General features: G+C 37.1%; 2 protein-coding genes across 3 annotated transcripts in view; both read right to left on the minus strand.

The window, feature by feature from the left end:
- Positions 1-310: 310 nt before the first annotated feature.
- Positions 311-24,638, minus strand: part of LOC134846930 (uncharacterized) — a 157,893-nt gene continuing 133,565 nt past the window's right edge. Inside the window, exons 2-3 of the mRNA XM_063864375.1 lie at positions 4,021-4,192; positions 311-1,285 (exon numbers count right to left, since the gene is read on the minus strand). Of these exons, the coding sequence (XP_063720445.1) occupies positions 539-1,285; positions 4,021-4,188 (915 nt within the window). The 5' untranslated portion in view covers positions 4,189-4,192 and the 3' untranslated portion in view covers positions 311-538. The remainder of the gene's footprint in view (positions 1,286-4,020; positions 4,193-24,638) is intronic.
- LOC134846928 (chromodomain-helicase-DNA-binding protein 4-like) overlaps positions 5,656-24,638 on the minus strand; it is a 265,098-nt gene continuing 246,115 nt past the window's right edge. The window contains exons 8-25 of one of the 2 annotated variants that reach the window (XM_063864369.1): positions 24,239-24,418; positions 23,644-23,855; positions 22,869-23,133; positions 22,186-22,377; positions 21,203-21,397; positions 20,140-20,277; positions 19,229-19,798; positions 18,827-19,069; positions 18,045-18,291; positions 17,153-17,167; positions 16,341-16,516; positions 14,426-14,627; positions 13,935-14,113; positions 12,979-13,115; positions 11,824-12,380; positions 10,923-11,108; positions 6,920-7,245; positions 5,656-6,728 (exon numbers count right to left, since the gene is read on the minus strand). In XM_063864369.1, coding sequence (XP_063720439.1) covers positions 6,120-6,728; positions 6,920-7,245; positions 10,923-11,108; positions 11,824-12,380; positions 12,979-13,115; positions 13,935-14,113; positions 14,426-14,627; positions 16,341-16,516; positions 17,153-17,167; positions 18,045-18,291; positions 18,827-19,069; positions 19,229-19,798; positions 20,140-20,277; positions 21,203-21,397; positions 22,186-22,377; positions 22,869-23,133; positions 23,644-23,855; positions 24,239-24,418 — 4,629 coding nt within the window. In that variant the 3' untranslated portion in view covers positions 5,656-6,119. The remainder of the gene's footprint in view (positions 6,729-6,919; positions 7,246-10,922; positions 11,109-11,823; positions 12,381-12,978; positions 13,116-13,934; positions 14,114-14,425; positions 14,628-16,340; positions 16,517-17,152; positions 17,168-18,044; positions 18,292-18,826; positions 19,070-19,228; positions 19,799-20,139; positions 20,278-21,202; positions 21,398-22,185; positions 22,378-22,868; positions 23,134-23,643; positions 23,856-24,238; positions 24,419-24,638) is intronic. The other variant, XM_063864370.1, reaches the window with a different exon arrangement.

Raw genomic sequence — 24,638 nt, forward strand, 5'->3', positions numbered from 1 at the left:
AGGAACTAAAAGCTAGCTTCTAACAAAATTCCAATGTCTTTGGACACCAGTTAATATTATTTTTTCAACTTCAGCTTCACTGATTCTTCCAACACAAACTAAAACACATCCGAATCGGAACAGCAAAAATAATCAAGAGCTCTATCGTTTAAAAGGTAATGAAAATAATCAGTTGCCACTACGAGCCTTAACTTAAAACTATTCATCCATACGCCCCAGGTGCATTGCATGTCAATTAGAGCCTGAGGTAAGAACTAAACATTTTTCGCCCTCCGCTACAACATAGTTAGTTAAAATCATTCAATTCCATTTATCTATCTTCAAATTTTCTAATCATGATCATTATTTGCCTCCACTTTTACAGTATTTCATCAAATCTGAGCGTAGTCACATAAACCTCTCAGTTCAAACAATCGATCAATAATCAAAACTCAATCAGTCCATAAATAAAATTGACGAAACATTCAGATATCAAGATAAAAATCAATATCAAGTTCAATTCAAACTCAAGTCACTGTTTGATATCTGCTCAGGGAAGTTAATCAGATAGGTCCACCTTCTCAACGGCTTCTTTAATTTGCTTCATAAAATCATCAGCCAACTTTGGTTTCAACTTGAATTCTTTCGCTCTTTCTTTATCGAAATGGGCACTCGAAAAATCAGATTTGGGCCATATTTTAGACACTTCTTTTAATAATGCAATGATTTGTTCACATTTTTTCACTTTCCAGTCCGAAACTTCGCCAATTTTGAGCCTGTTCAATTGACTCTTTGCAGCTTTCTCGGCACTTTCGTACTGGTCGTCGTAAGGACATGACTCAAGATTCGGATCCGCTCCTTGCAACAACAAATACTTCACTACATCAAGATGGCAGTTCCTGGAAGCAGAAATAAGCGCAGTGTCTCCGAACCAATCCCACTGTTTATCGTATCCATATTTCTCTTGCACTTCGGTCCATTTTCTAGCTTGGTTCAAAACCCACTGCTTTTCGCTATCTTCACTTTGTTCGTATAAGGACTGCACTAGTTTCAAATCGCCAAATTTAGCCGCAAGAACAAAAGGCGAGTCGGTATCATTTTTCTTGTACAGACCATTACTTGTGCTATAGCAGTCATCCCAGCTGAAAGACAAAACCGAACTGTTACTGCCGAAAGAATCGGAGTCACGACATTTGTCGCAAACCTCGTCCGTACCACAGCAACACGACTCACTGCTGCTATAGCTGTAGTCTTCGCAATCGTCATCATCGTCGGATGAGTCACTATCGCCACCTACGCTGCTGCCCTGTATAAAAAACACAAAAATTTATGATCTTTCCAACTATTCCCTACATTGCAAGAGAGGGATTTGTCACTTGGTTCAATAATCCATCAAGAGGTTAGCGTTAAAGATTCTCAACATAGCCAAAAGATACTTGGAAAATTTTAACATAGCCAACTGACAGTTGGAAAAGAGAAATGAGCGCAAGGAAAATATAATTTATTTTTTTTCAAAAACCTTCAACTTTTGAATTTCGGAAAAATAGATGGCCTTACAGCTCATTGAAATTGTAGAGCAAATTAAAATGGAAATTTTTTGTTGAAATTAACCCAATTAGAAAGAATTGGATCAATAGAAAAAACTTTTACTTTGCTGGGCAATCTTGGAAATTAGCAGTCGATCACGTTTTACGTGACCTTTACCCTTTTGCTGTTTGATTGTGGAGTTTGCCTTCCTTTTAACAATGAAAATGTGATTTCAAGTTCAGTGCAAGTTAAACCACGAAAAATCAAAATTGAGCGTGAACAAATTTTTAGACTTTTTTCTTGATTAAAAACGAACAAAACTCACCAATACCTATATAAGAGTAGTCAATACGTTCAGTACTCTTAAATAAAAATAAAACCGAACAGACGCTGATAAAAACACTTTTCAAAAATGAACAAAAAACAAATTACGGTAAAAGTCTTTGAATGTCAAAAAATGTTTATGATTGGCATTTTTCTTCATGTTGACACGTTTAGAGAAAACTGAATCAATGGGCTTTTTTTATTATCACAAAATCGGACTTCAGGGCAGTGTTAGCAAAAAACAACATTTTTTTGGAAGCCATTTAACAGTTTTATCAAAAAAAACACTTTCTGCTTTTACACTTAATTGGGATAAACGTGTGCCGGACATCAAGCAGACGGACCTTCAGGTCAAATATTCTCTTAATTCTCAGACTGTTTTGGAGAATTTCTCAAATTCAAGATCTTTCTTTACCAGTTTCTGGTTTTTTAAAATAGTTTTTGAGCCTCTAAATGATGTTTAGGAAAATATTAAACATTGAAACATTGTTGAAGGGTTTTTTCATGTTTGAAATTTATTCATTTCAAAATCCGGCTTATTTTTAATTACGGATGCTCTTTTGAGGGGTACATTGTCATGAATAGCGCTGATTGTGGACTAATTGGGCCTAAATTTTTCAAAAAATGCCTGTAAAAGTTTTAAATTTCGGTATGAAGTCCCGTCGGCTTGTTGTCCTAGACCTGGCATAAACTTCACTAATTGAGATTCTAAGCAACCTACAAAGAGATAATCTATCAACGGCTCATGTGGAAGAGGTAAAATATACAAATTAAACGGTAAAAGACTGCTCGTATATCAGGGCAAAGCCCTGAATGTTCCGACTGCCCTTTAGTTGGTCTCGAATAGTTTTTGGTACAAAAAAAAATATTGAACAATATAAACTTTGGACAATGTCGAAGATCAAGTGTGAAAAAATTAGTCGAAAGAAATTAAAACGACCAATTAGCTAGCCGCTATTTAATTTGGAAGGATTTTGTTGTGCGGGATAATTCACCACGCAAAAATAATTCGTGTTACGCTTTCAGATCATGAATAAAATCTCAAAGCGCGCATAAACTAATCCAAAGCATGGCCAAATTTTCAAACCCCAGAACTTTGCAAAAAAACAATAGAGGTAAAAATACGTTTTAACATTTTGATCAAGAGAGTCGATATCATCAATGAGGTATAAATTTTTTTGTTACAAACTATCTTTTCGAAAATTGACTGAATAATAAAAACCACGCCCAGTGAAAATATTCCGTTTTTTTCGTAAGTCGGAAAATAGGACAGAATGCACGAAGTAACCCAGTTTGTGATACGCAGTACACGACAACTCATTTATGACATGCGTTATATGCAAGATTTCGTTGAATCTAGATAGACACTGTGCATCTTCAGTTGAACCTAACTGAGTTCAATTTGTGTCAATCTAAAAATGTTATTAAAGGGGGGAAAATTTAACAAAAAAATTGGAGAAGTTTTACTGAACAATTATTATTAAAAAGAAATTCATAGAAGTAACCCAATTTGAGAAAACTGGATCAAAAGGTAATTTTTTCATTCCGTTTAATAATATAAGTTCATTTTCGAAACTAAAAGCCATTCAAATGTTTTCGCGGTATTTCAACTGTCTTCATTGGATAGCGTAATCGTCTTCTATTTAGCGAATGAAATTGAATTGAACTTGAAAAATCTTAACAACTGAACTTGAAAAGTCAAACTGCAAAAACTCAAAATTGAGTGTGAAGGTTTTTCTGGAAAAAAAACACGGCGTCAACGTGTTCACTAAGTTCAGTGTCAATTGAAAAAAAAACTAGCGACGCACAACTTTTGATACAAATATAATTAACATCGCCACCAGACATTTGAAAAGAGCAAATTAGAGGAAAAATAAAGAAACCGAAAAGGATTTTAAATTTTCGATTTAACAAAGTTAAATAAAAAACCGAAGTTCTTTGATTTTACAGAGAATCGTTTCTGAAACATTTTTCCAAAATCGCTTTTCGAGAAAACTTGATTGATTGGCATTATTTTTACTTCGCTGGGAAATCGATCCCACTTTGCCACTGAAAATATAGGTCAATCAAGCTCTTCCCTCCTAATATATTTTTGTTTCTGGTGAGCAAAACTTGCCCAAACATTACGCACCACGCTTAATACGGGACCCAGAATTGATTTAATTCATTCTTAAACTCCAATGAGCTTACCGTTTCACTGTCGCCTTCACCATCACCATTACTAGTTACCTCGTCTTTGTCCGATTCAAGAGTGCCTTCTGGTTCTCTCCATTCAAGTTTGAGTTCTGGATGCTCTTGGTCGGTAGCTTTCTGCTCCGGCTGCTGTTCCGCGGGTGTTTCAGGCGGCGAGCAACTCATTTCTGAAAAACAATCAAAGTTTTTCCAATCCAAACACTATTCATTTTTGTTGATTGGTCAAAATTGCTGATTATCATTTGTTGATTATCAAAATAATCACATCTAGAAAGGTTTCAGATGTAAGTTTTGGTCTCAAATGATGTTCTGTTTGGTGAGAGAATGTAAAACTACACAACCGCTGACATGAAAAGAGTATTCACAAACATTAATCGAGCAGCAAGTGAGACGAAAACACTTGGGTAAATGCCCTTTGCGACGAAAACAATAAGTAGCCAACAGAGTTGCAAATGAACGCATGGAAACAGAAAAAAAACTGACTTATTTTTTGCGATAACTTCAACTTTCGATTTGTAAAGAAAAATTATGTCCTTGAAACTCTTGAATTTCAAGAACATTTCATGCTTGCGACTTTTTTTTGATCAGTTTCAGAAAGCTAGATCAATAGGTAAAGTTTTTCTTCCACTGGGAAATCAAAAAAACTTAATTCCACTTTCGAAACTATAAGTCAATCTTGTTTTTTGATCCTTACACGCTCGTAATTGGAGAGCGCAACCAACCAACTTTTAGTAGATGAAATAAAAATTAACTCAAAAATTGAACAATACTAGAAGCAGTCATGAATGCATTATTATGCATGAAAGCAATTCTGTGAAATATTAGAGCATTTCCGACAAAAAAAAACCATAACGACCTATATAATAGTCTGCACTACGTTCCTCGACTCTAAAAAGAAATCAAGTCGAAAAAAAAACAGAAAAATTCACCAAGACCTATATAAGTATTCACTAACTTCATGACTCCCTTTTAAAATCTTTAACCTTCGGAAACTCACAAGAAGATGAAAATCGAATTTTTGCTTCATGAGACTTTAAATTAGTTCATCTAGTCGAGAAAACATGAGCCGAGACTAATTAGGCCAAATAAAGCTTTTACGCAAAAAAACGGAAATAATATAAAGAACGAGTTTTTAGTTTTACGTTTACATAAAAGAATGTTATCAATTACAATAAAACAGCTTACAGCACATGAAAGGTGAAAAATGTGACAAATCGGCCGAAAAAAACATGAAAATACAGCCGACAGGGGAATAACTTTTTTGAGGTTTAAAACTTTGGTTTTAAAAAAAAACAGGTGCTGGCCAGATTCGAGCCTGTGCCCTCAGCCGTCTACTAATTTTGAATTTGAATTTCCAAGAAATTGAGCATGCTTGCAGCAGAATTGAATTTTGAAATAATAGCTGCACAAATGACTCAGTGATTTTGTTGAATAAGTTGTTAAACCGAAAAAAAAAGAAACGTCTAAATTCCAATCTGATAACGCTTGCTAATCGCAGGGTTGAAAAGCTAGCTAGAAAGAAAGGTATGAAACTTATAACTTATTACATAAGCTGTTTTTTCTTTCACCAAATGGCTCTTCTCTTCACTAATTGATGTTTGTTTTTAAACAATCCGTTCTGACAAAAAAAACTATTGGGAAAACATCTATTTAAATTTGATATAATATAAAATCACATTCATAGCTAACTTAAACGACAGACAAAACAAATCACTACAATACAGAGAGGTTCCACTTAGATGTTAAATCGAGCTAAGCAAAGAACAAATGGGGGATAGTAAAAGTGGAACTTTTACATAATTGGCTAAAAATTACAGAACAAATAATAGCTGCATAAAAACTAATTGCCGCATCGGTTCGGCTTATCATCACGGTTCCTCAATTCACAATCATCATCGTCACTATCAACTGCATGAATTACATCAAAACGTACAAAGAAAACATGTTTCTGAACAACATAGTTTAAACTGCTGATTGCATTTGCAATAAAGTCTCTAAAAGGAGCTTCCCGACCTTGAGTTAACCGCTCCAAATGCAGCAATTATCTGGAGTGCTTTGAAATCGAGATGGAAATTGTTCAACTGGCAAGACTGCGTCTAAGACTGATTCGGTTTGGTGACAGATGGAACCCCAGAGGTTACACTTGGAATATTAGAGGTGCTGCCCGAAGCACCTGGTGTGGGTTTGTAAGGGACTGCTCCGATTGGTGCAAAGAAGGGCCCTTCATAGCCCTCGCTGTTCAAATAGTCTTCACTCTTTGGAGGTTCGATTTTCTGCGGTTTGATTTCTTGGATATCTGCAGAGAGAACCTCGACACTTGAGTTCCCAGCATCGCTGGCTTGTGCTGAAGTGGATGGCTTATACTGCAACAGGCGAGACAGAATTGATCTCTCGGATAACTGCAACCTTTGAGTTACTGGAGTTATTTTACTCAGAGTCTGTGGCAGCTTCATTGCATCTTGTCGCATGTCGCTTAGGAGCTCGTCCAACTGAAGCAGCACTTTGTGAAGCACAGCATTGGCTGACTTGTTTCCAGACAGAGACTCTTTGCTTAAATGCTGGTGACTGTCCGCAAGGGATTCTAGTTCTGAGAAGCGTGCATTCAGTGCCTGAATAGAATTATGAGCCTGGTTCTCTTCGCGTGTCAGTTGCAAATACGCCGCACGTCTCAGCTGCTCTTCAATTACAAGAGCTTGCTCCAGAAGCTGAAATTGAATCACCAAATTATTCATAAAATCACGATATTCAATTCATTAGCAATGTTAAGGTCGAAAATCGATGCTTAATTCGGTAACATCTGATAGTTTAACTGGTTTAAAAAACTAGGAAGCTCCCCATTGCTGTTCTATACTTTCATACATTTGATCTTATAACCAGCTGACAACTATTTAATAACCTTGAATCTCTTCGAAATGAATCTATTCTTGATGTCCATAAAGTTGGCTTTTCCTGCATCTGCCTTGAATGGCTCATTGATAATGTAGTACTGTATGTCCTGCTGGATGTCCTGGTACCTCCCATATCCATACTGCTCAATACCACACAATAGCCAATAGTCGTGCCTTCGATGCCAGATCTCTGCCTCCTTCTGTGGATTTGCTTTGATTGCGCGCTCTTCATTGATCCACAAAGTGTGCAGTTCTGTGAAGCCGCCGTCTGCTATGTTGAACATGAAGCGACGCTTGCCTGCTGGCTTGGCTTCTTCTGGCTTTTTGGACTCTTCTGAATAACATTGCTTAGATTGTGTTAATTGAGACCCAAACTTGAAGATACATTGCACCCTCAAGAAACTATTAGCCTGCGTTTCTGCAGTTTTTAGAAAACATAGCCAATAGACAGTTGCAAAAGAGTCAATAAACGCAAAGAAACAGAAAAAAATAGACTTGTTTTTTGAAAAAAAATTCAGCTTCCGGATTTCAAAAAAAAAAAACAGATGGCCTCAAAGCTATTTGGATGTCAAAAATAACTAATGATTGGCAATTTTTTGATAGAACTAACTCAATTTGAGAAATTAGGTAAAACTTTTACTTCGCTGGAAAATCTGAAAATTAAATACTACTTTCGAAACTAGAAAACGATCACGTTTTTGTGACCTTTACACTTCTGGTGCTCGACAGTGGAGTTTGTCTGTCTTTTAGGTTAGGAACAGAACTGAAGTTAAAAAATCATAAGTCAAACCGCGAAAGAGAAAATTTGAGCATCAACAAATTTTGAAACTTTTCCTGAACAAAAAAATAATAATAATCACAGCGACCTATATAAGAGTCTGAGCAACGTTCATCGACTCCTAAAATTCCAGATTGGCTATTTTCGAATCCCCATAACTTCACAAAAAAGATTGCAGGTGAAAAAAAAATTAAGTTGAGCTCAGTGCATCGACATGCTCCCGTCAAAACCTGTGGGTTAAACAGTCAAATTTATCGTAAGGACAGACCAAGAAAAATAGTCCGTCATTTCAATATTTTCTTCATAAGTTGGAACATTGACAATATTCTGTAGTAAACTCAGCAGAATCGATGGCAATTTAGCACTGGATCATATTCACATCAAAAAACTTGAAATATAAACAAAAAATGCAAAAACATTCAATTTGTGGAAAAAGATCTCGTATAATAACGCAAGCGTTTGATTATGTAAAGAAGCAAAGTACTTGAAGTGAAGATATGTCATAAATGAAGCTGCACTTTGTAAACAAGCAAAAACGACAAAGAAGGCAAAAGTTTAGGGAATAACCGCTTGAAAAGGGGAGATCCCCATAACTTGTTTATTGGGTTGAAACCTTTATCTCAGATTTGTGCATGTAATATTTGAAAAAAGAAAAAAAAATTACACAGAGGCGAAGCTGAGCGTAGTCCACTTGCAATACACAACAAAGCTCCAAAAATCAAAAGATAGAGTGTCTTAAACAAAAGTTTATTAAATCTTGCAACCAGCCAATCTGCATATCCAATAGAAACATTTGGGGATAAACACCTTGGCAGAAACCTTTTAAGCCGAAAACAATCAACAAAGACTTCCCGTCGCCCTCAAAACACATAAACTGCTCGTAAATTGAAACACAGATGCGATGCAAAAAACATATTGCGCTACAAAATAGACAATGAAAAGAAAACAACAGTGAAAAAAAGTCCGAAAAATTATGTTGGAAAAAACTTGAAAAAATAATTTGGTAAACTTTGAAAAATTACAGCTACAAAAACTTCATATTTATATGAGATGAAGTTCACAAACAGCCCTTGAAACCTGTTGAGCCGAAAACTTGTCATAAAAAATTTCATTTAACTTAAGTTTTTATGACTCATCCAAACTGAAACACACAATCCCAAATGGATATATTTTGCCCTCAAAATGACGCAGTTTAAATTGACTAAGTTGATACAACATAAATTGAAACAAATTGAATATAAAAAAAATTGAAAAAAAAACTGAATATCGAACATGGTAAATTTACAAATTTGTTAAGTTTCAGTTCTGGTAAAAACTATTTAAATTGGAACACAACCCATGCTTTAATAAGTTATGAAAAATGGCGTCTAAAAAAATGGAAATTGAACCGATAGAAACTATAATTACAACCCGAAACGGTCTTGGATTAATTACTAGCTAAGTGATAGGTTTTTTATTTGAATTTTCAAAAATCTCAAGAAATGAAGACCATCTAGAAGTTTTCCACAGGATGGATCTTCACTTCTTGAAGTGAAGATCCATCCTGTGGACAAAGTTGTTTACGGGAAAAAAGCCGAGTACCCGATTGCAATACCCTTGCTTATCGCAAGGGAAAAACATGAAGCAACTAAGCAGATATAATATACCCCGAAATCTAAGAAGCCAAAAAAATTTAAAAAGTTAAGTTATCACTAATAAGTTATCAAGCCCCCCTCGCACTTAAAACACACACACACACACACACACACAAAAAAAAAACACATTTTTTTGCTGGTCGAGGAACGCAGTATGAGGTCAATAAATCGATAAAATATAGGCCGAAACCTATCAAGCCGAAAAAAAAAGAAAACAAACAAGGCGATGAAAAAGTTGTTGTCATGAAAAATTTGAATTATAATTTATATTAAGTTGTTCAGCATTTTGCTCAATCCACACATGAGCATAAAAATAATATGCTTCATTGAAACAACTCAAAATTAGGTCACTATGCCGATAAAATATAGGCCGAAATTATTTGGGCACAATATGGGATATACGATGTCAAGGTTAAAAAATTACAAAAAAAACCGCAAAGGTAAATCAGAACACTAAAAGCAACTATAGTACAGAAAACTTGAATTCAAATAAACGATTTAGCTGGATGGTAAAACCAACGCGGAAACAAAGCCGACAAAAAGTAAACCGAAAGCGACGAATTCGAAAATTCAAAAAATACCGGAAATATCATGTAAAAAATTTGAACTCGAATAAGGACGCACAGTGAGAGTAATAGAATAAATGAGCGCAAATATACGAAGCAAATATTGAATTTATGTCGTGTACTTCATTTATGCTGAAATCTGTGCACAACGTCGTTTACGGGGGAAAAAGCCTAAAACCCGATAACAAAACCCTTGCTATCGTAAGGGTAAAAACAAATAGGCAAAAAACCACCCACTGAAACTTTCGAAGGCCGTAGAAAGTGAGGTAAAATGAAAAGAGATTAGCAAAGTGGCACATAAAAGAGCAACCAGTTTTTTCATTGGTACCATTTTCAAACGAAAAACAACAAATCCCACACTTTTTCATGGTACATGTTCTTTTTCAAACAGTACCTAACACTAGCAAAAAATAAATCAGCAACATAAGCCATTAAATTGTTTATGCTTAAATAAGCTTAAATAGGATTAATTTGAAATATACCAAAAGTGCCACGCAATGTTAGAAATGTTCGTTTGTGTAATTAAGCGGAAAAAGCCGACGATCTTTGAGCAGATACCAATTGAGTCGAAACATGATTTTACAAAAACCTATCAAAATTTTCGAGTTTTTCCTGAAACTACAATAAGCACCAGTTGCAACTACCATGATACTGCTTACAGCACAAGAAAAATCCGTGATATGGCAACTAAGCCGACAAAACTTGAGCAGATAAACGAAAGTCCGACAAATCAATTTTTACCGAAAAAATATTCAATTGCATACATACTGAAAAACTCATGACCTTGGGGTGCAAATGCAAATGATTGTCACTAGGACACATGAAAAGGAACCGCGAAGTTGTAGAGATTCTAAAATAAAGCTAATTAAAAATTTGTAAGAAAAGTGGTTTACGGCGAAAAAGTCTAGTTCCTGATTACAAGACACTTGGTTTCGCAAGTCTAGTTCTTGATTACAAGATACTTGGTTTCGCAAGTCTAGTTCCTGATTACAAGACACTTGGTTCCGCAAGTTTAACGAAAAATTTAACTCACCCATCTTCTCTTCCACATTTTTAGCTGCTGTCTCGGTCGGTTTCACTGGTTCCCCACCGGAAGAGTCAACCGCTGAAGAACTAGTCTCACTAACTTCCTCTTTCTCCTTCTCCTTCGATTGCACTTCGTCTTGTTTCAACTCACTCTCTTTTTCTTTCTGTTTCTGCTCATTATTTTCTTCCTTTCCTAAAAGGGAGCATGGTGAAATGGTAACATCTCCGCCTCTCAATCGAAAGGTTGAATGTTTGAGGCCCACCATGATCCGCGCTCGTTGCTTGAAGGTCAGGCAACTTTGCCCACCCCAGAAAAATCGCCAAAAAAAGATTGGGCTCTTTTTCCTCCCCCCCCCCCCCCACCACCACCACCTCATGAAAGCATCATTTTTATGGTGTAACGAGGGGTTTTACAAGGTTAAGTATAAAGACCAAATATGTTTACCGTGGCCTTATTAGTCCGTATGTCAATTTTCATAACAATCGAAAAATGAGAACAAAATTTTCAGTTTGCAGGTGGCGGGGGAAGGAAAAAGATCCAAAAATTGCTTGTAGCTTTAAAGCATAGGAGCAGCAGCGTTTCTCCCTGATGAACTGAACAGCTCGTATGCTCGTCCTTTATATTCAATATTTGAACACGTGTCGTCAAAGAATGTTTTATTCGATGATTCTGCGCAGATAATAAAAATATCTTAAAATCACGCTACTCAAATTCCTATTGTGAATGCACACAAAAAAGTTTAATTTAGTCTCAAACAAATTACCATAACTTGTACAAAAATTGAAGCAGTCTATCAAGAAGAGGATTTCAAGTTGCCTCAACCTAATCTATGCTTCTAACTGAATGCAGGACGTAATTTAAAACGGTTTAAAATGTTGTCAGAGTACAAAACTTGCATTTCACTAACCTTCTTTTGCTTCGGTATTCTCAGCATCTTCCTTTTTCTGTCCAGATTTTGAAACTTCTTCGTTTTTGACCGAAATTTCGACTTGTTCCACTTCGATTTTATCACTTGATTCGTTACTAGCAGTTTCCTTATCACTTTTTCCACACTCTTCTGATTTAACAGCAGGAGCGGGCGAGTCTACATTAGCACTTGAAGCTGCGGCTGAAACCGATGCAGACGCCGGGTTTATTTTTTCAGTCGGTAGAGGCGTCGACGCTCTAGAGGACTTGTTCGAGTTACTTTTGCTTTGCTTCCCTGGGGTCTGAGGGCCACTGCTGGCTGCGGACGGCGGGTTTTGGTAAGTCAACTCCTCCAGATTTGGCATCAGATCTGGCATGCTGATTCTTCCGTTCACGTGCTCAAACTCGAACACTTTCTTCCGAATGAGACTCATGACTCCGATTCGTGTCAACACTGGCTGTCTCTGCACACCTTCGCGAGGCACCCCATCAGCGTACGTCTCGGCGTTGTCGGCCGCCGGCTCACACAAGTGACGCAAAAACATAGAAGAGTAGGCCCTGGAACATTTTAAGTTAGCCATATTCAAAGCTGAAAATTGCGAAAATTTTACCCTGTGGTTATGGTGATGCAGAAAAATGCATTTTTACACAATGACAAGCCAGTCTAATAGAAAGAAGCATTGAATTGCCCTTGAAATTATCCAAAATTTAAACTGAACCAAAGATAGTTGCAAAAGTACTAAGAGCTCGAGTACACCGAAACAAATACCCATCTTAAAGCTCTTTGAAAATCAAGAGTCGTTCATATTTATTTTTTATTATTTTTATTTTTTATTATTATTTATTTATTTATTTATACCGATGAAAGTCTTGTCGGGAAAAGTAAAACTTAAAAAACAGTATTGATGCTGTAAGTCAAGCTGGATCTTCGCTTGATTAGCACTTTACTGGAAAGCGTAATTTGCCTTACATTTGGGAAATAGAATTGAAATTAAAAAGAAATCAAGATTCAAGCTAATTTGAGCGTGACTTTTCTTGTAAAAAAAAAAAAAACCATGACAAGTGAAAATTCATTTCGTTCATTAAAATTTAAGAAAGAACTTAGATAGCAGTGTGGATGGAATGGAAAATGATAGAAAAGAATGTGAGCACTAACTTGAACTCCTTCTCCGACTTGCCCCTGAGGTCCCTCACCATCCAAGTGGAGTGGAGACCCATCTCAGCAGGAGGCATGCCCCATCGCAACACTGCATTGTAGAACGACTTGCGCTGCCGAGTGTTGAAGCCAAACACCTGAAAACATTCCATTATCCTCCCCAGATTCCTTTGCAAACTCATATTTTTCTATTCCAAAACAATGCAACTAAAACAATGAATCTAAACTCCAAATGGGAAGAAAAAAAATGTTCTCAGTTAGACAACGAGATAGTAGAGGCATGCATTGTATCAGTTATTCAGATTCAGAACACATAATATTCTTGTTACGAAATTCAAATTAAGCAACTAGTATTGGGTTAAAAAAATGATACGACTCAGCTGGTCTGGTCAGATTACCAAAGTAATGCAATCATATTTCAACTAACTTCACAAGACCCTAACATGTATAATCTAAGTTGGCCTCAAAATTCTGTGACCAAATTGTAGGTAACCAATCCAACTATTACCCAAAATCCAACTAAAAAATTGGGTACAAATGGAGAGATATTTAGTAACCGATTCGATTTAGGCAGCCCTTTACAATCCTTTCAGAGAAACGACCAAGTTCACTGCCAAAGAAAAAGATCACAGAAAAATCGAGGCAACAAAGAAACTTGTTTTAGGTCTCAAGAAGTCCGATGAAGTCAATAAATTCGCCTGTTTTTCATCATTTCAGAACCAGCATCATGATCGAGTTATAGCCGACAAAATTAATTCATCGAAGACAAAAAATGGTAGACTTTTTAAACAATTGTTAACTTTCGAAAGAATGGATTACGTTAAAATTCTGACTGACACTTTTTACAAGAGAAAAAGCGAACCAGAGAAAACTGTGCCAATAATTAATTTTTCTAATCCACTGGGAAATCTAGAATAAGATCCAGTTAATAAAATCCAGCATTTTTCAGTTCTGACCTCGATGGCTCCGTTGACCTTGGCGAGTAGAGGAGGGAGTACATCTCGGTTCCTCTTTCGGCGTCTCTCTCCCGTGACTCCGTCGCCCGTGTTGAACTCGTTGTCGCCCTCCTCTCCTCCTTCGTGGCCCTCTCCCGAGAAGTCTGAGTCATAATCATCAGCATCTTGACCCCACTCCACTAAATACAAACAGACTTACACACTATTTCTACTCTACTTATGGTCTTCTCAGTTTCTTGAAATAGCTGGACCACTCCAAAAACTGAGGCAATAGAAGAGTACAACTAGCCTTTGATCAGAAAGTTTGATAAGGCAACGCCGAAATATCCCGAGCAAACCCCATGTTGATCAATTTAAACGGGGATTAAATGTTCTTGGTAGAAGCAGCTTTCAACCAATAAGCTTACCTAGCTACCCCGATCTCTGTTTTGAGCTTTAGATTGAAAAGTAGGAATCGATTATCTTTGAGAGATCGAGAGAGATAGACTTACCATCCTCCTCTGGTCTGGTGGAGATGGGTATCTGGTCGGTGTAGTAATTGACCTGTTTGCGCACCCTTTTGCCCTTGCCCAGTGCTCTGGTCTGGTTCTCCTGCTCCTGTTCGTAGTGGTGTCTCAGCAGCTTCTCCCAGTACTCTGGATCCGTGGTCGGAGTGGCCTCTTCTTGCTTGATTACCTCTGTGTCCACCTCGTCCTAACAACCAAAAGAAAATCCCATCAAAATGAAATGATTAAATCTAGAAAATATAATTCTTCGTAGCAAGAAAAAATCATGTAAAAGTGGAAGCTGCACAATGCAAACTAGAGCAAAAAAGGAGCTCTAAAACGCACGAAAAAAATGAAAATACAGATAGAAAAGGCCATGAACGCAAAGAGACGGAAAAATTGACTTCACCTTTCGAATTTCCAAAAACATAAATATATACCCTTAAACATCTTCAAATTTGAATGCCCATTAATTACTGACATTTTTTTTATAATAATTTCAATTTGAGAAAACGGGCTCGAGAGCTAAATTTTTTGTCTGCTAGTAAACTGCAATTTATAACCCACTATCGAAACTACAATTTGATCAAGTTCTTCGTTACCTTTACACTTTTCATCTTCAATAGTGGAGTTTGCCTTCCTTTTACCAAAGAAAATGAACTGAACTTGAAAATAAATCAAAAGTAGAACCGCGGAATATCAAATTCCAGCAAGAGCAAATTTTGAGAATCAAATAGGTGAGCTCTCAATAAAGTTTTATTGTAAGCAATATATACAATGGCGAAGCCGAATTTCGCATACAGAAGCAAAAACATTGACAAAAAAAACTCAAAATTTTCACTCAGAGGCGAAGCTGCATTTGTCAAACACAAGCGTGAAAACGGCAAAAAAAATGATAAAAGTCACAAACAAAAAAAGGAAAGAAAGAAAAGCCTTGACATGCGTAAGCAAACCTCTGACCTTGAGATTATGAGTGTCGTTATTTTGCATCTGCGCTGCAATCGCTTACAAATTAACCAACCTAGCTGCCAATAAAGCAGCTACAGTTGCTATTACAATGCCAAGGTACAATGCCAAGCTAACTTTTCTCATGATCAAACCATTAATTTCAGATTTGGCAGGGTAGTGTAAAAAAAGTCAAAATATCAAGAATTACACAACTTCTACGGCTTTAATTTATGCTTAATTTTTTACAGAAACCGGTAAACCCGTTTATGCAGAGAGGATAGTTATTGCAACTGAACCTTTAATCTCAGATTTTTGGCACGGTAATTTTCAAAAAAAGGAAAATTATCCAAGAAAAGGTCAAAAATTGGATAATTTCCGAGACCATAACTCTTTATCTGCAAATTAACAGCGGAACAGCTTATGCAGGGGAGATTTTTTAAATTGAACTCTCAGATTTGGCAAGTTTTTTTCGAAAAAAAGAAAAATTAAAAACAGGTGAAAAATTCACCAACTGAAATTTTCACACAGAGGAGTAGCCGGTCTTTCCAACTCTTTTGTGAAAATAAAGATGCCAATTAAAGTAGGGCAATAATTGCGAATTTGGTGAAAAAATAGTGGCCTTGTAGGTTTGAAAAAAAAGTTTGAAAAAAAATTAAAAACAAGCCTTGAAAGAAAAAATCACCCTAATAAACGAAAAACTTGAAGAACACCGGATCTAAACCACAACTTCCGCTTCATAGACAATATACAATTGAGGCCTACCACATCCGAGAACTTGATACTTCCAATTAATCGGATCCTGCTGCAATATCCGGTGTAGCAGTTTCAGCTCTAAGCCTTGTTTATCATAGTGTATTTATGTTGCATTACTTAACATGAAGAGCAGTTTTGTTTCCTCAATTGCTACTCAAGTTGAACTCTCACATGTTAACTGCGGGTGAATTTAGCCTAGCAATCGATAAGATTCCCTCACCTCTTCCTCCTCCTCTTGTTGGACCTCCTTGACGATGTAGGACGCGACCTTGAAAGAGGACAAGTAGTCGTCCAACAGTTTGTTCTTCTCCTCTATGCCCTCCTGACTCCTGTCCAGCAGATTACGCACTGTCTCGTCATCATACACAATCGCGTCCTCCTTATTACCATCTTGGCCTGTTAAACACAAAACACAATACACAAGCGGCACGAATAGCCCAAAAATGATAATAATGATTTACAGACAATTGGATAGATCAGAAATCTTGAGCCTGAGCGGTTGAAATTCGTCAAACATTTCGATTATAGAATTCAATTCAGAATATTAGATTGTTTTGTAATCGAAACTTAATTTATTTGAGAGATATGTTCCTTTATATTTGAGAATTTAGGTTTCAGTTTTGGTCAATTCTAAACAAAGGAAACGGAAAATTTGGCAACAATTCACATATGACCTCTTTAAATATGAAACTGAAATGTCATCCGAAGAAATTTCGAGGCTGAACTCAAACTGGTTACCTTCACATTTTGAAGCTGTTGGTACTTCTACTTGAAATAAAACTGAGTGATTCTCAATCAACTGACATCATTATGAACCAATGTTCCCATGACGAGAAAAAAGAAAGACGGGTACAGCGAGAAGGATACAGCAATAGAATCAATTTAAATGTCAGAAAGAATTAATTGAAGACTTTCGTTAGGCTGAAGAAGGAAGTTTTCTGGAACGTTCTTTCTCGAAATTCCATTCAATAGTACTGTCGGGAAACATAATCGTAACTTAAATGCAGTTGAGTTACTGAACTCGAAGCTTACCTGCTTCACTTGTGCCTAGAGAAAACCAATTTTTTATAACTGTTTTAAAAGTTTTAGTCATGTTGAGATTACCTTTTAATCCACACTTAATTAAGGGCAAGCTAATAAGAAAAAGTGAGACGAGACAAAGGATTTCAACAGATTTCAACGATCATAAAACTTACTCCGAAAAAAGGAAGAAAAAAGTCAGCCAATCTTTTCTCTTATTGAATACACCCATTCTCTTTCATTGTCAAGTCAATTTAAACATAGCCAATCGAAGATTGAAAAAGAGTAATGAACGCAAGTAAACATAAGAAACACACTGACTTTGCTTCAAAAATCTCAACTTTCGAATTTCAAAGAAAAAAATGGATGCCCTTCAAGCTCTTTAAATTTTTAGAACAATTATGACCGGCGCTTTTTTGATAACAGTAACCCAATTTGAGAAAACTGGATCAATAGGTAAAGTTAGGGGCACAACAGCGGTTCGCCGTGATGAGCTGTACAGCTCGTATGTTGGTCCTATCCCGCGTGGATAAATGATCTTAAAGTTTTTATTCCGTTTGAAATCTAAAAATCCAATTCCACTTTTGAAACTAGATATCGTTCACGTTTTTTTGCGCCATTTCCACTTTCGTATTTGGAGAGTGCTATTTACGTCACTTTCAGCAGATGAATTTCAATGCATTATACCTAGGTGCATCAATATTTTAAGACTTTTTCCTGAAAAAAAAAAACAAAAAAAAAATCAGCAAGACCTATATAAGAGTCTTCACTACGTTCATTACTCTTAATAGTACCAGCAGCATGAAATTGTTGTATGTTACACCGAGACTATCTCGCTTCTTTTATGAGATTTCTGACATTTGAATATACCATGGAGATTTTTAAGATTCGATATATTACGTACTAGCGTCGTCGTCCTTGAACAAATCCTCCGTTCCGAACTTGAGAATGTCGTCCAATTCCTGTTTGCTCATGTTGGCCCCTCCTCCCGCTGCGCCCTTGTTATGCATGCCAGGTCTGACCACTAAATGGGTGAGCATCATCTTCTTCTTGGCCACCTGTGTGATTCTTTCCTCGACTGTGTTACGAGTGACAAAGCGGTAGATCATCACCTTGTTCGCCTGTCCAATTCTATGAGCTCGACTCAACGCCTATACAAAACAACGAGATAACTTGGAGTTATGCTCGTTGTATCTTAGTCTATCCATAGACAGATTCAATAACCAAAAGAATCAACAAAAGGCCTCACGATCCTCTCGTCTCAGTAATTTGAACCCCTTCAGCGACTTCATCGAAAGTCGCTGAAGGGCTTTTGATAGACACTTTCAAATAATGAACCCCCGGTATAACACTTTAGTTATTATGTAATTAAACACTTCCGTACCAATGTTAACTGATTGCGGGAGGATAACATGATAACAACAATTTGATCCAAGTAACCGGCAAACAACAACGAGTATCGAGCGACTGCGAGCATTGCTAGAATTGTGTCTTTTGCCACACTGTTTCGCGAAACATAAAAATCACCCAAGACAATAGCACTGTTTTGCAAAATCACCTTAGACAATTTAAGCTCCTTCCCATGTAATATTTAATCAATTTCAGCTCACTACCTGCAATTTCATATATTACTTTTTAACTTAGTCACAAATTAGGTAAACGAGGTCAAACTATTTCTTCGCTTGCCTGGATGTCGTTGTGTGGATTCCAGTCACTGTCATAAATGACAACAGTGTCAGCAGTTGCCAGATTGATTCCCAGTCCGCCAGCCCTAGTAGAGAGCAGAAACACGAATTGTTCCGCATTGGGGGAGTTGAATCTGTCAATTGCCTCCTGTCGCACCTGGCCTGTGATGGCCCCGTCCACTCGCTCGTACTTGTACTTCAAGTACTCCAAAAAGTCTTCCAAAATGTCTAGGACTTTTGTCATCTACAACAATAAGTTCCTTTTTTTTCATTTCTATCGAAACGATTTCTACAGACATGAAGAAACATGGAAAGCAGTTCTATTTTGTGCCAGAATGATACAATTTGTTTGCACTGAGCAGTCACCGCGTAAACCTTTATAGATTAAATTAACAATAATAACCTGGGAGAAAATGAGCACTCGGTGTCCTGTTTCTTTGAGGTGCTTCAACATCTTCTCCAGAAGAACTAGCTTCCCACAACTTTTGATCAGCGCATTGCCTTCTGGCACTCCGTTTGGTTTTTTGGGCGCCTCTTCGTAAGCCGTGTTGAACAAATAGGGGTGGTTAGCACACTTTTTCAGTTCCATCATTATGTTCAACAACGATACATTAGCTCCGCCTCCTTTCGAGTTCAGCGCCTCAAAATTCCTGGTCAAAATGTGTCTGTAATACTTCTTTTGCATAGGAGCTAGATCTACGCGCACAATGAACTCACTCTTGCTCGGGAGATCTTTCAGTACGTCTTGTTTGAGTCTTCGTAGCATGTGACTGGCTAACAGATCGTGAAGCTTCTTCACTTGCTCCTCTTTACTGATGTCCGAAAATAGTTCCAGGAACTCCTGGATGGATCCGAACTTGTCTCTAGATAAGAAATTGAGCAGATGGTACAATTCTTCTAGATTGTTCTGCAACGGAGTTCCAGTTAGCAGCAGTCGATAGTCGATTTTGTATGAATCCAAGACTCGGAAAAACTGAAATCATAAAATAGTTTTTACAATTTGATCATGAAAAATTACGACTAATTCTAGCATTTTTAATCAACTGAAGCTTTCTCACATATTTTTATCGACTATTTACCTTGAATGTTCCAAATTTACATTTACTAAAAACTCCCCTGTATTGCTCATAAAACGAAAAGTTCAGTACAGCTCTTCTGAGAAATGGAATCAAACAGTCGCATGTTTCGCTGATCATATTAAAGCGGGTTTCGTTATTAAGTACCACATGATGAGATATTATTGACTAGATCCCATTTCAAGAAAAGAATGATTGTGTAGGCCTCCTTCAACTCAAGAGCACTCTGATATTTAACCTTTGATTGGCTGTTTTTGAGTCTGTGAGCTTCATCCACTACCAGAACAGACCAGTCGATTGATTGTAGGGTAGTGCAGTCGACACTAATCAACTCATATGACGTCAGAAGCACATGAAATTGCAGAGTTGAGCCCTCCTGAAACAAATCACCAAATTATGAGTGGCGAAAAAAAAACTTCAATCGAAAAGTTATGAACAGAGGCAAACGTGCAGTTAGCATACTCTGCCTTACTTCATTTACAGAGGAGGGGATCAAACATAAGCGGGGGACTGGATATTTTTCGGGCAAAGTAGTTTTCATAGCGAGGGTATTCATAACTTTCCGAGAAACCTTAACTACCAGAACAACCGCAAAAATCAAGCATAAAATGGAAATAAAATTTTTTGAAATTTTTAGCAGAAAGCAAAATTTTTGCCTTGAAAACAAAATTTTCAGAAATGGGGCAACTACAAAGTATAACGAGTACAAATTTGATGGACGCTATAAAAATTGTTGTTCCATGCCATTCTACGCTATTTCATTCTATCCTCTACTATTCTACGAACCGTTAATTAGTGCAAGAATGCACAATTTAGAAAGAGATAAACAGAGCCAGCAGACATTTGGGAGTGCCAATGAAAAAGAAAACCGAACAAGGGCTCCGAGAAAAAATTTTGCTTCAGATCTATTTGAAATTTCAGAATCTTTCATGATTGGCTCTTTGTTGTCACTTGATCAATGATCCAAAAAAATTAAAATCGGATTTTAAACGTCATTTGCAATTTCGTAATTAGAGAATTTAATTTACCTTCTATTTAGCAACTGAATTTCCAGTGGATTCAAGAAATCGCCGAGAGTACCGCAAAAACGTATAATTGACTTTGAACAATTTGAAGACTCCGTTCAAAAAAATTGAAGTCAATCCGCCAATTCCACAAAAAAAAACACGACCCAAATAAGTGAACGTTCACTTCGTCCAAGAGACATAGCAAGCTTTACAAAAGAATTATGAGACTACGGATTCGAGACCCGGCTTCCGGCTGCTTCACAACTCGCTTGAGTAAATACTACAAAGATCTACCTTGATTCGAAGCTGTTGCTTGTTAACTTTGTCCTCATCAAGGGTCAGTTCATTGTCTCTGATAATTGCCCTGGCATCCTTGCCTCCCACATAGGTGATGACATAAAACTCCGGCGCCCAGAACTCAAACTCTCGCTCCCAATTGATGATTGTGGAAAGGGGGGCCGCCACCAGAAATGGTCCATTGCTATGACCCTAAAACCAGACCAATAATGCTTGGACTACTGACATAGACAAGACGTTAGCCTTATACTCAATTTAATCAAAAACAAAGGCGATAACTTCAATTTTTTGTAAATATCATATTTCCATCAAATTAAAATAGAAGAACAAAATCTTCGCCAAGTTGAGTTTCTGATTTCTCAATCGAAAAGCAGCCATGGTACTTAACCTATCCATATTATTAGGTGTATCATGTAATTAAGCTCTTACTACCGATCTAATATCAGTTTTCAGACTTTTCTTTGTTGTTCGATATTCATGTCACGCCAAAAAATAGCAAACAGACAGTTGGAAAAGACTTGTTTTTTTTTTTGAAAAAGACCTCATTAGAAAAAAATAGATAGCCTTAGAGCTCTTTGAATTTCTAGAACAATTTATGATTTGTGCTTTTTTGATAAAATTAACCCAATTTGACAAAACTCGATTTTAAAGTGTTGATTCAGCTAGGAAATTTAAAAACGATCTCCACTTTCGAAACTAAAGTCAATCAAGTTTTTTGCGACTTTTACACTTTCTCTGTTCGATAGTGGAGTTTGCCTTCCATTCAATAAAGGAAATAAACTGAAGTTAAAATGAAATCAAAAATCAACCCGCGAAAAAGTAAATTTAGCCTGAGCAAATTTTAATACTTCTGAAAAACAAAAAAACATCACGACCTATATAAGAGTCTGAACAACGTTCATCGATTCTTTATAATTGCTCATTATCAATGGATGAAATCTAGTTGGAGCATTCCAGTAGTATGATTGCTTCCTAATTACCTCTTTGTACAGGGAGTAGAGAAAAGAGATGGTCTGGATAGTCTTTCCCAGTCCCATCTCGTCAGCCAGGATAGTGTCAGTTCCCTGTGAGTAGGAGAAGCGCAGCCAGTTCAGTCCTTCCAACTGGTACTCGTGCAGGTTGCCGCCAGTCGTGTCCAGATAGTCCGGCTGTTTCTCGTACTTCACCCTCAGCTACACAATTATTTGCAAACACCACTTCAGGCTAATATTTGTTTATAAATTAAGCCAAATTGTTGGCAATACCGTTGAGCTTGATCTTTTTAATTGGAAAAAAGTGCTTTTTAGGTTAACTGGTTTTTTAAAGATGTTTTTACGTATTGAAATGAGTATGAAAATAAATGCCACCGTCAAAAGAGCCATTTTTGTTCAATATTTCGTTAACCGAAAAAAAATAATTGCCAAACAAATAGGCATCAACAACACAAAATAATGCACAACATGTACCACGCCGAAAAACTGTCGCAAAGAAACTATTGCAAAAAAACTACGTTTTTAGTTCGTGCTTTCAAAGTTGAAAAATGAATTTATGCTCTTAAACCAAAGTTTAAGCCATTTTATTGAATGTTCTTGTACTTTTAAATTTCTTTTGAAAGTTTTCTGAGACATGATATGGTCAACTTTTACACAAAGTTTAAGCGACTGAAGATGTTAAAATGACTCACATCGACTTTCTTGGCCAGCCTGTCCTCTACTTTCGACTCTGCTCTCAGCTTTTTCTTCTTCTTCAGCTTGTCTCCTATGAGAAGTCCCTTCTTCTCCAGCTTCAGATAATGGATGTCCATCATGACGTCTCTGTTGTGCCAGTACTGCAGGATGAACTTGTCAAAGTCAGTGGCTTGGCACTCGTTCTCAGCCTCCCACGAGCATTCTGTGTGCGAGAGATCTCGCCATTTCACTAGGTAGTACCTCTTGTTACGATCGGGGTCCCTAAAATTTGTTTTCGTTGATGATATGATACTAAACTTATCTTTAAATATTTTTTAAAAATCATTATTTTTGCGGGTGGCTCAATGTCCCAATCAATTTCGCAGAACAAATTTTCATAAGAAAAATATATGATTTTTAAAATTATGTGTTCTTTTCTCTTCTCATTTTCCAAGAAAATTATTTGAGCGTAAATTTCTGCCGATAAATCTCATCAAACTCCCGCTACTTTGCTGAACTTTTGTCTTACGGCAGCGGAGCGAGTGTGAAGTGGCTGCGGCCTCCACCTCTCAGTTGAAAAGTAGGTGGTTCGAGCCCCACCATGATCCGAGCTCATTACTTGCGGGTGATCAAGCAATCTCAGCCCAGAAAAATAATAGCAAAAATGCATGTAGCTCTTAAGCAAGGACAAAAAAGCGGTTCTCCGCAAAGAGCTAAATAGGTCAAATTATCAATTGAGCCTTTGGCTGTTTAATCATTCGCAAGAAATTTGACTTTAAGAAAGCTACTGACCAGTGATTGATGACTCTGTGTATCTGCAGCCACTCCGGTTTGATCCCATAACGGTAGTACTTTTCCTCCAGCTCCGCATTGACCTTGTGAGCACTGTCCTTGCCCCCTCGCTTCTTGCCGAAGGAGCTGCCGTCCTCGATCGGAGGGGGCTCTTCCATGTCTCCCATCTTCTTCATGTAGCTCCTCAGCATTCCCGGCTGGCTGATCTCCAGCTACACAAAGAACAAACTCAACTAGTTATGTACAAACTATTAAGCTCCAAATCCTAAACTTTTTAACTGTTAAATTGATGCAAATTAGGTTTACAAACAATTTAGAACATTCGTTTCCCTTGAACTCATTAAACCTATGAACAAGGTAGCGAGAAATAGAAGCCATCTCAAAAAAACTACTATACTCCGAGCACTTAAAAGCTGATAAGATTCTTTCGAAGTTCTGCAAACGAATTACATCATCAAAAACATTCCTTTCTGAATACTATTGCACAAAAACACGTATTTAAATTATTTCTTTGCTGCATTAAGTGTTCTACACTTAGAACAGTCTTAAGATAAATATTGCTGATGAGTTCGGAAGGAACTAGACAAGGACTGACCTGTGTCTCGGTGACCCACTGGCACTTCCAATAGGACAGGTATTCCCACTTGCAGAGGAACTCCCTCCAGGGCTTCATGTTCCCAGTCTTCCTCCCCTCCACCGCCACTAACTCCGCCTCCGAGGGCCTCACCCACCGCCAGAACAGAATCTTTGTCGCCTTCTTCTTCAACTCACCCACCTGTCAAGAACACAAAAAACTAAATGTTTTTCAGTCAACATAGCCAACAGACTCTTGAAAAGGTGTCAATAAACACCAGGAAACCGAAACACGAAGATCACTTTCGAGTTTTATAGAAAAAACATCATCTTTGATCTTTTTGAATTTAAAGAATAATTTATATATCTCACCCCTTCGATCGTTTTGAATTTAAAGAATAATTTATATATCTCACCCCTTC

The sequence above is a fragment of the Symsagittifera roscoffensis genome, chromosome 5, assembly GCF_963678635.1.
Source record: "Symsagittifera roscoffensis chromosome 5, txSymRosc1.1, whole genome shotgun sequence".
Taxonomy (NCBI): Eukaryota; Metazoa; Xenacoelomorpha; order Acoela; family Convolutidae; genus Symsagittifera; species Symsagittifera roscoffensis.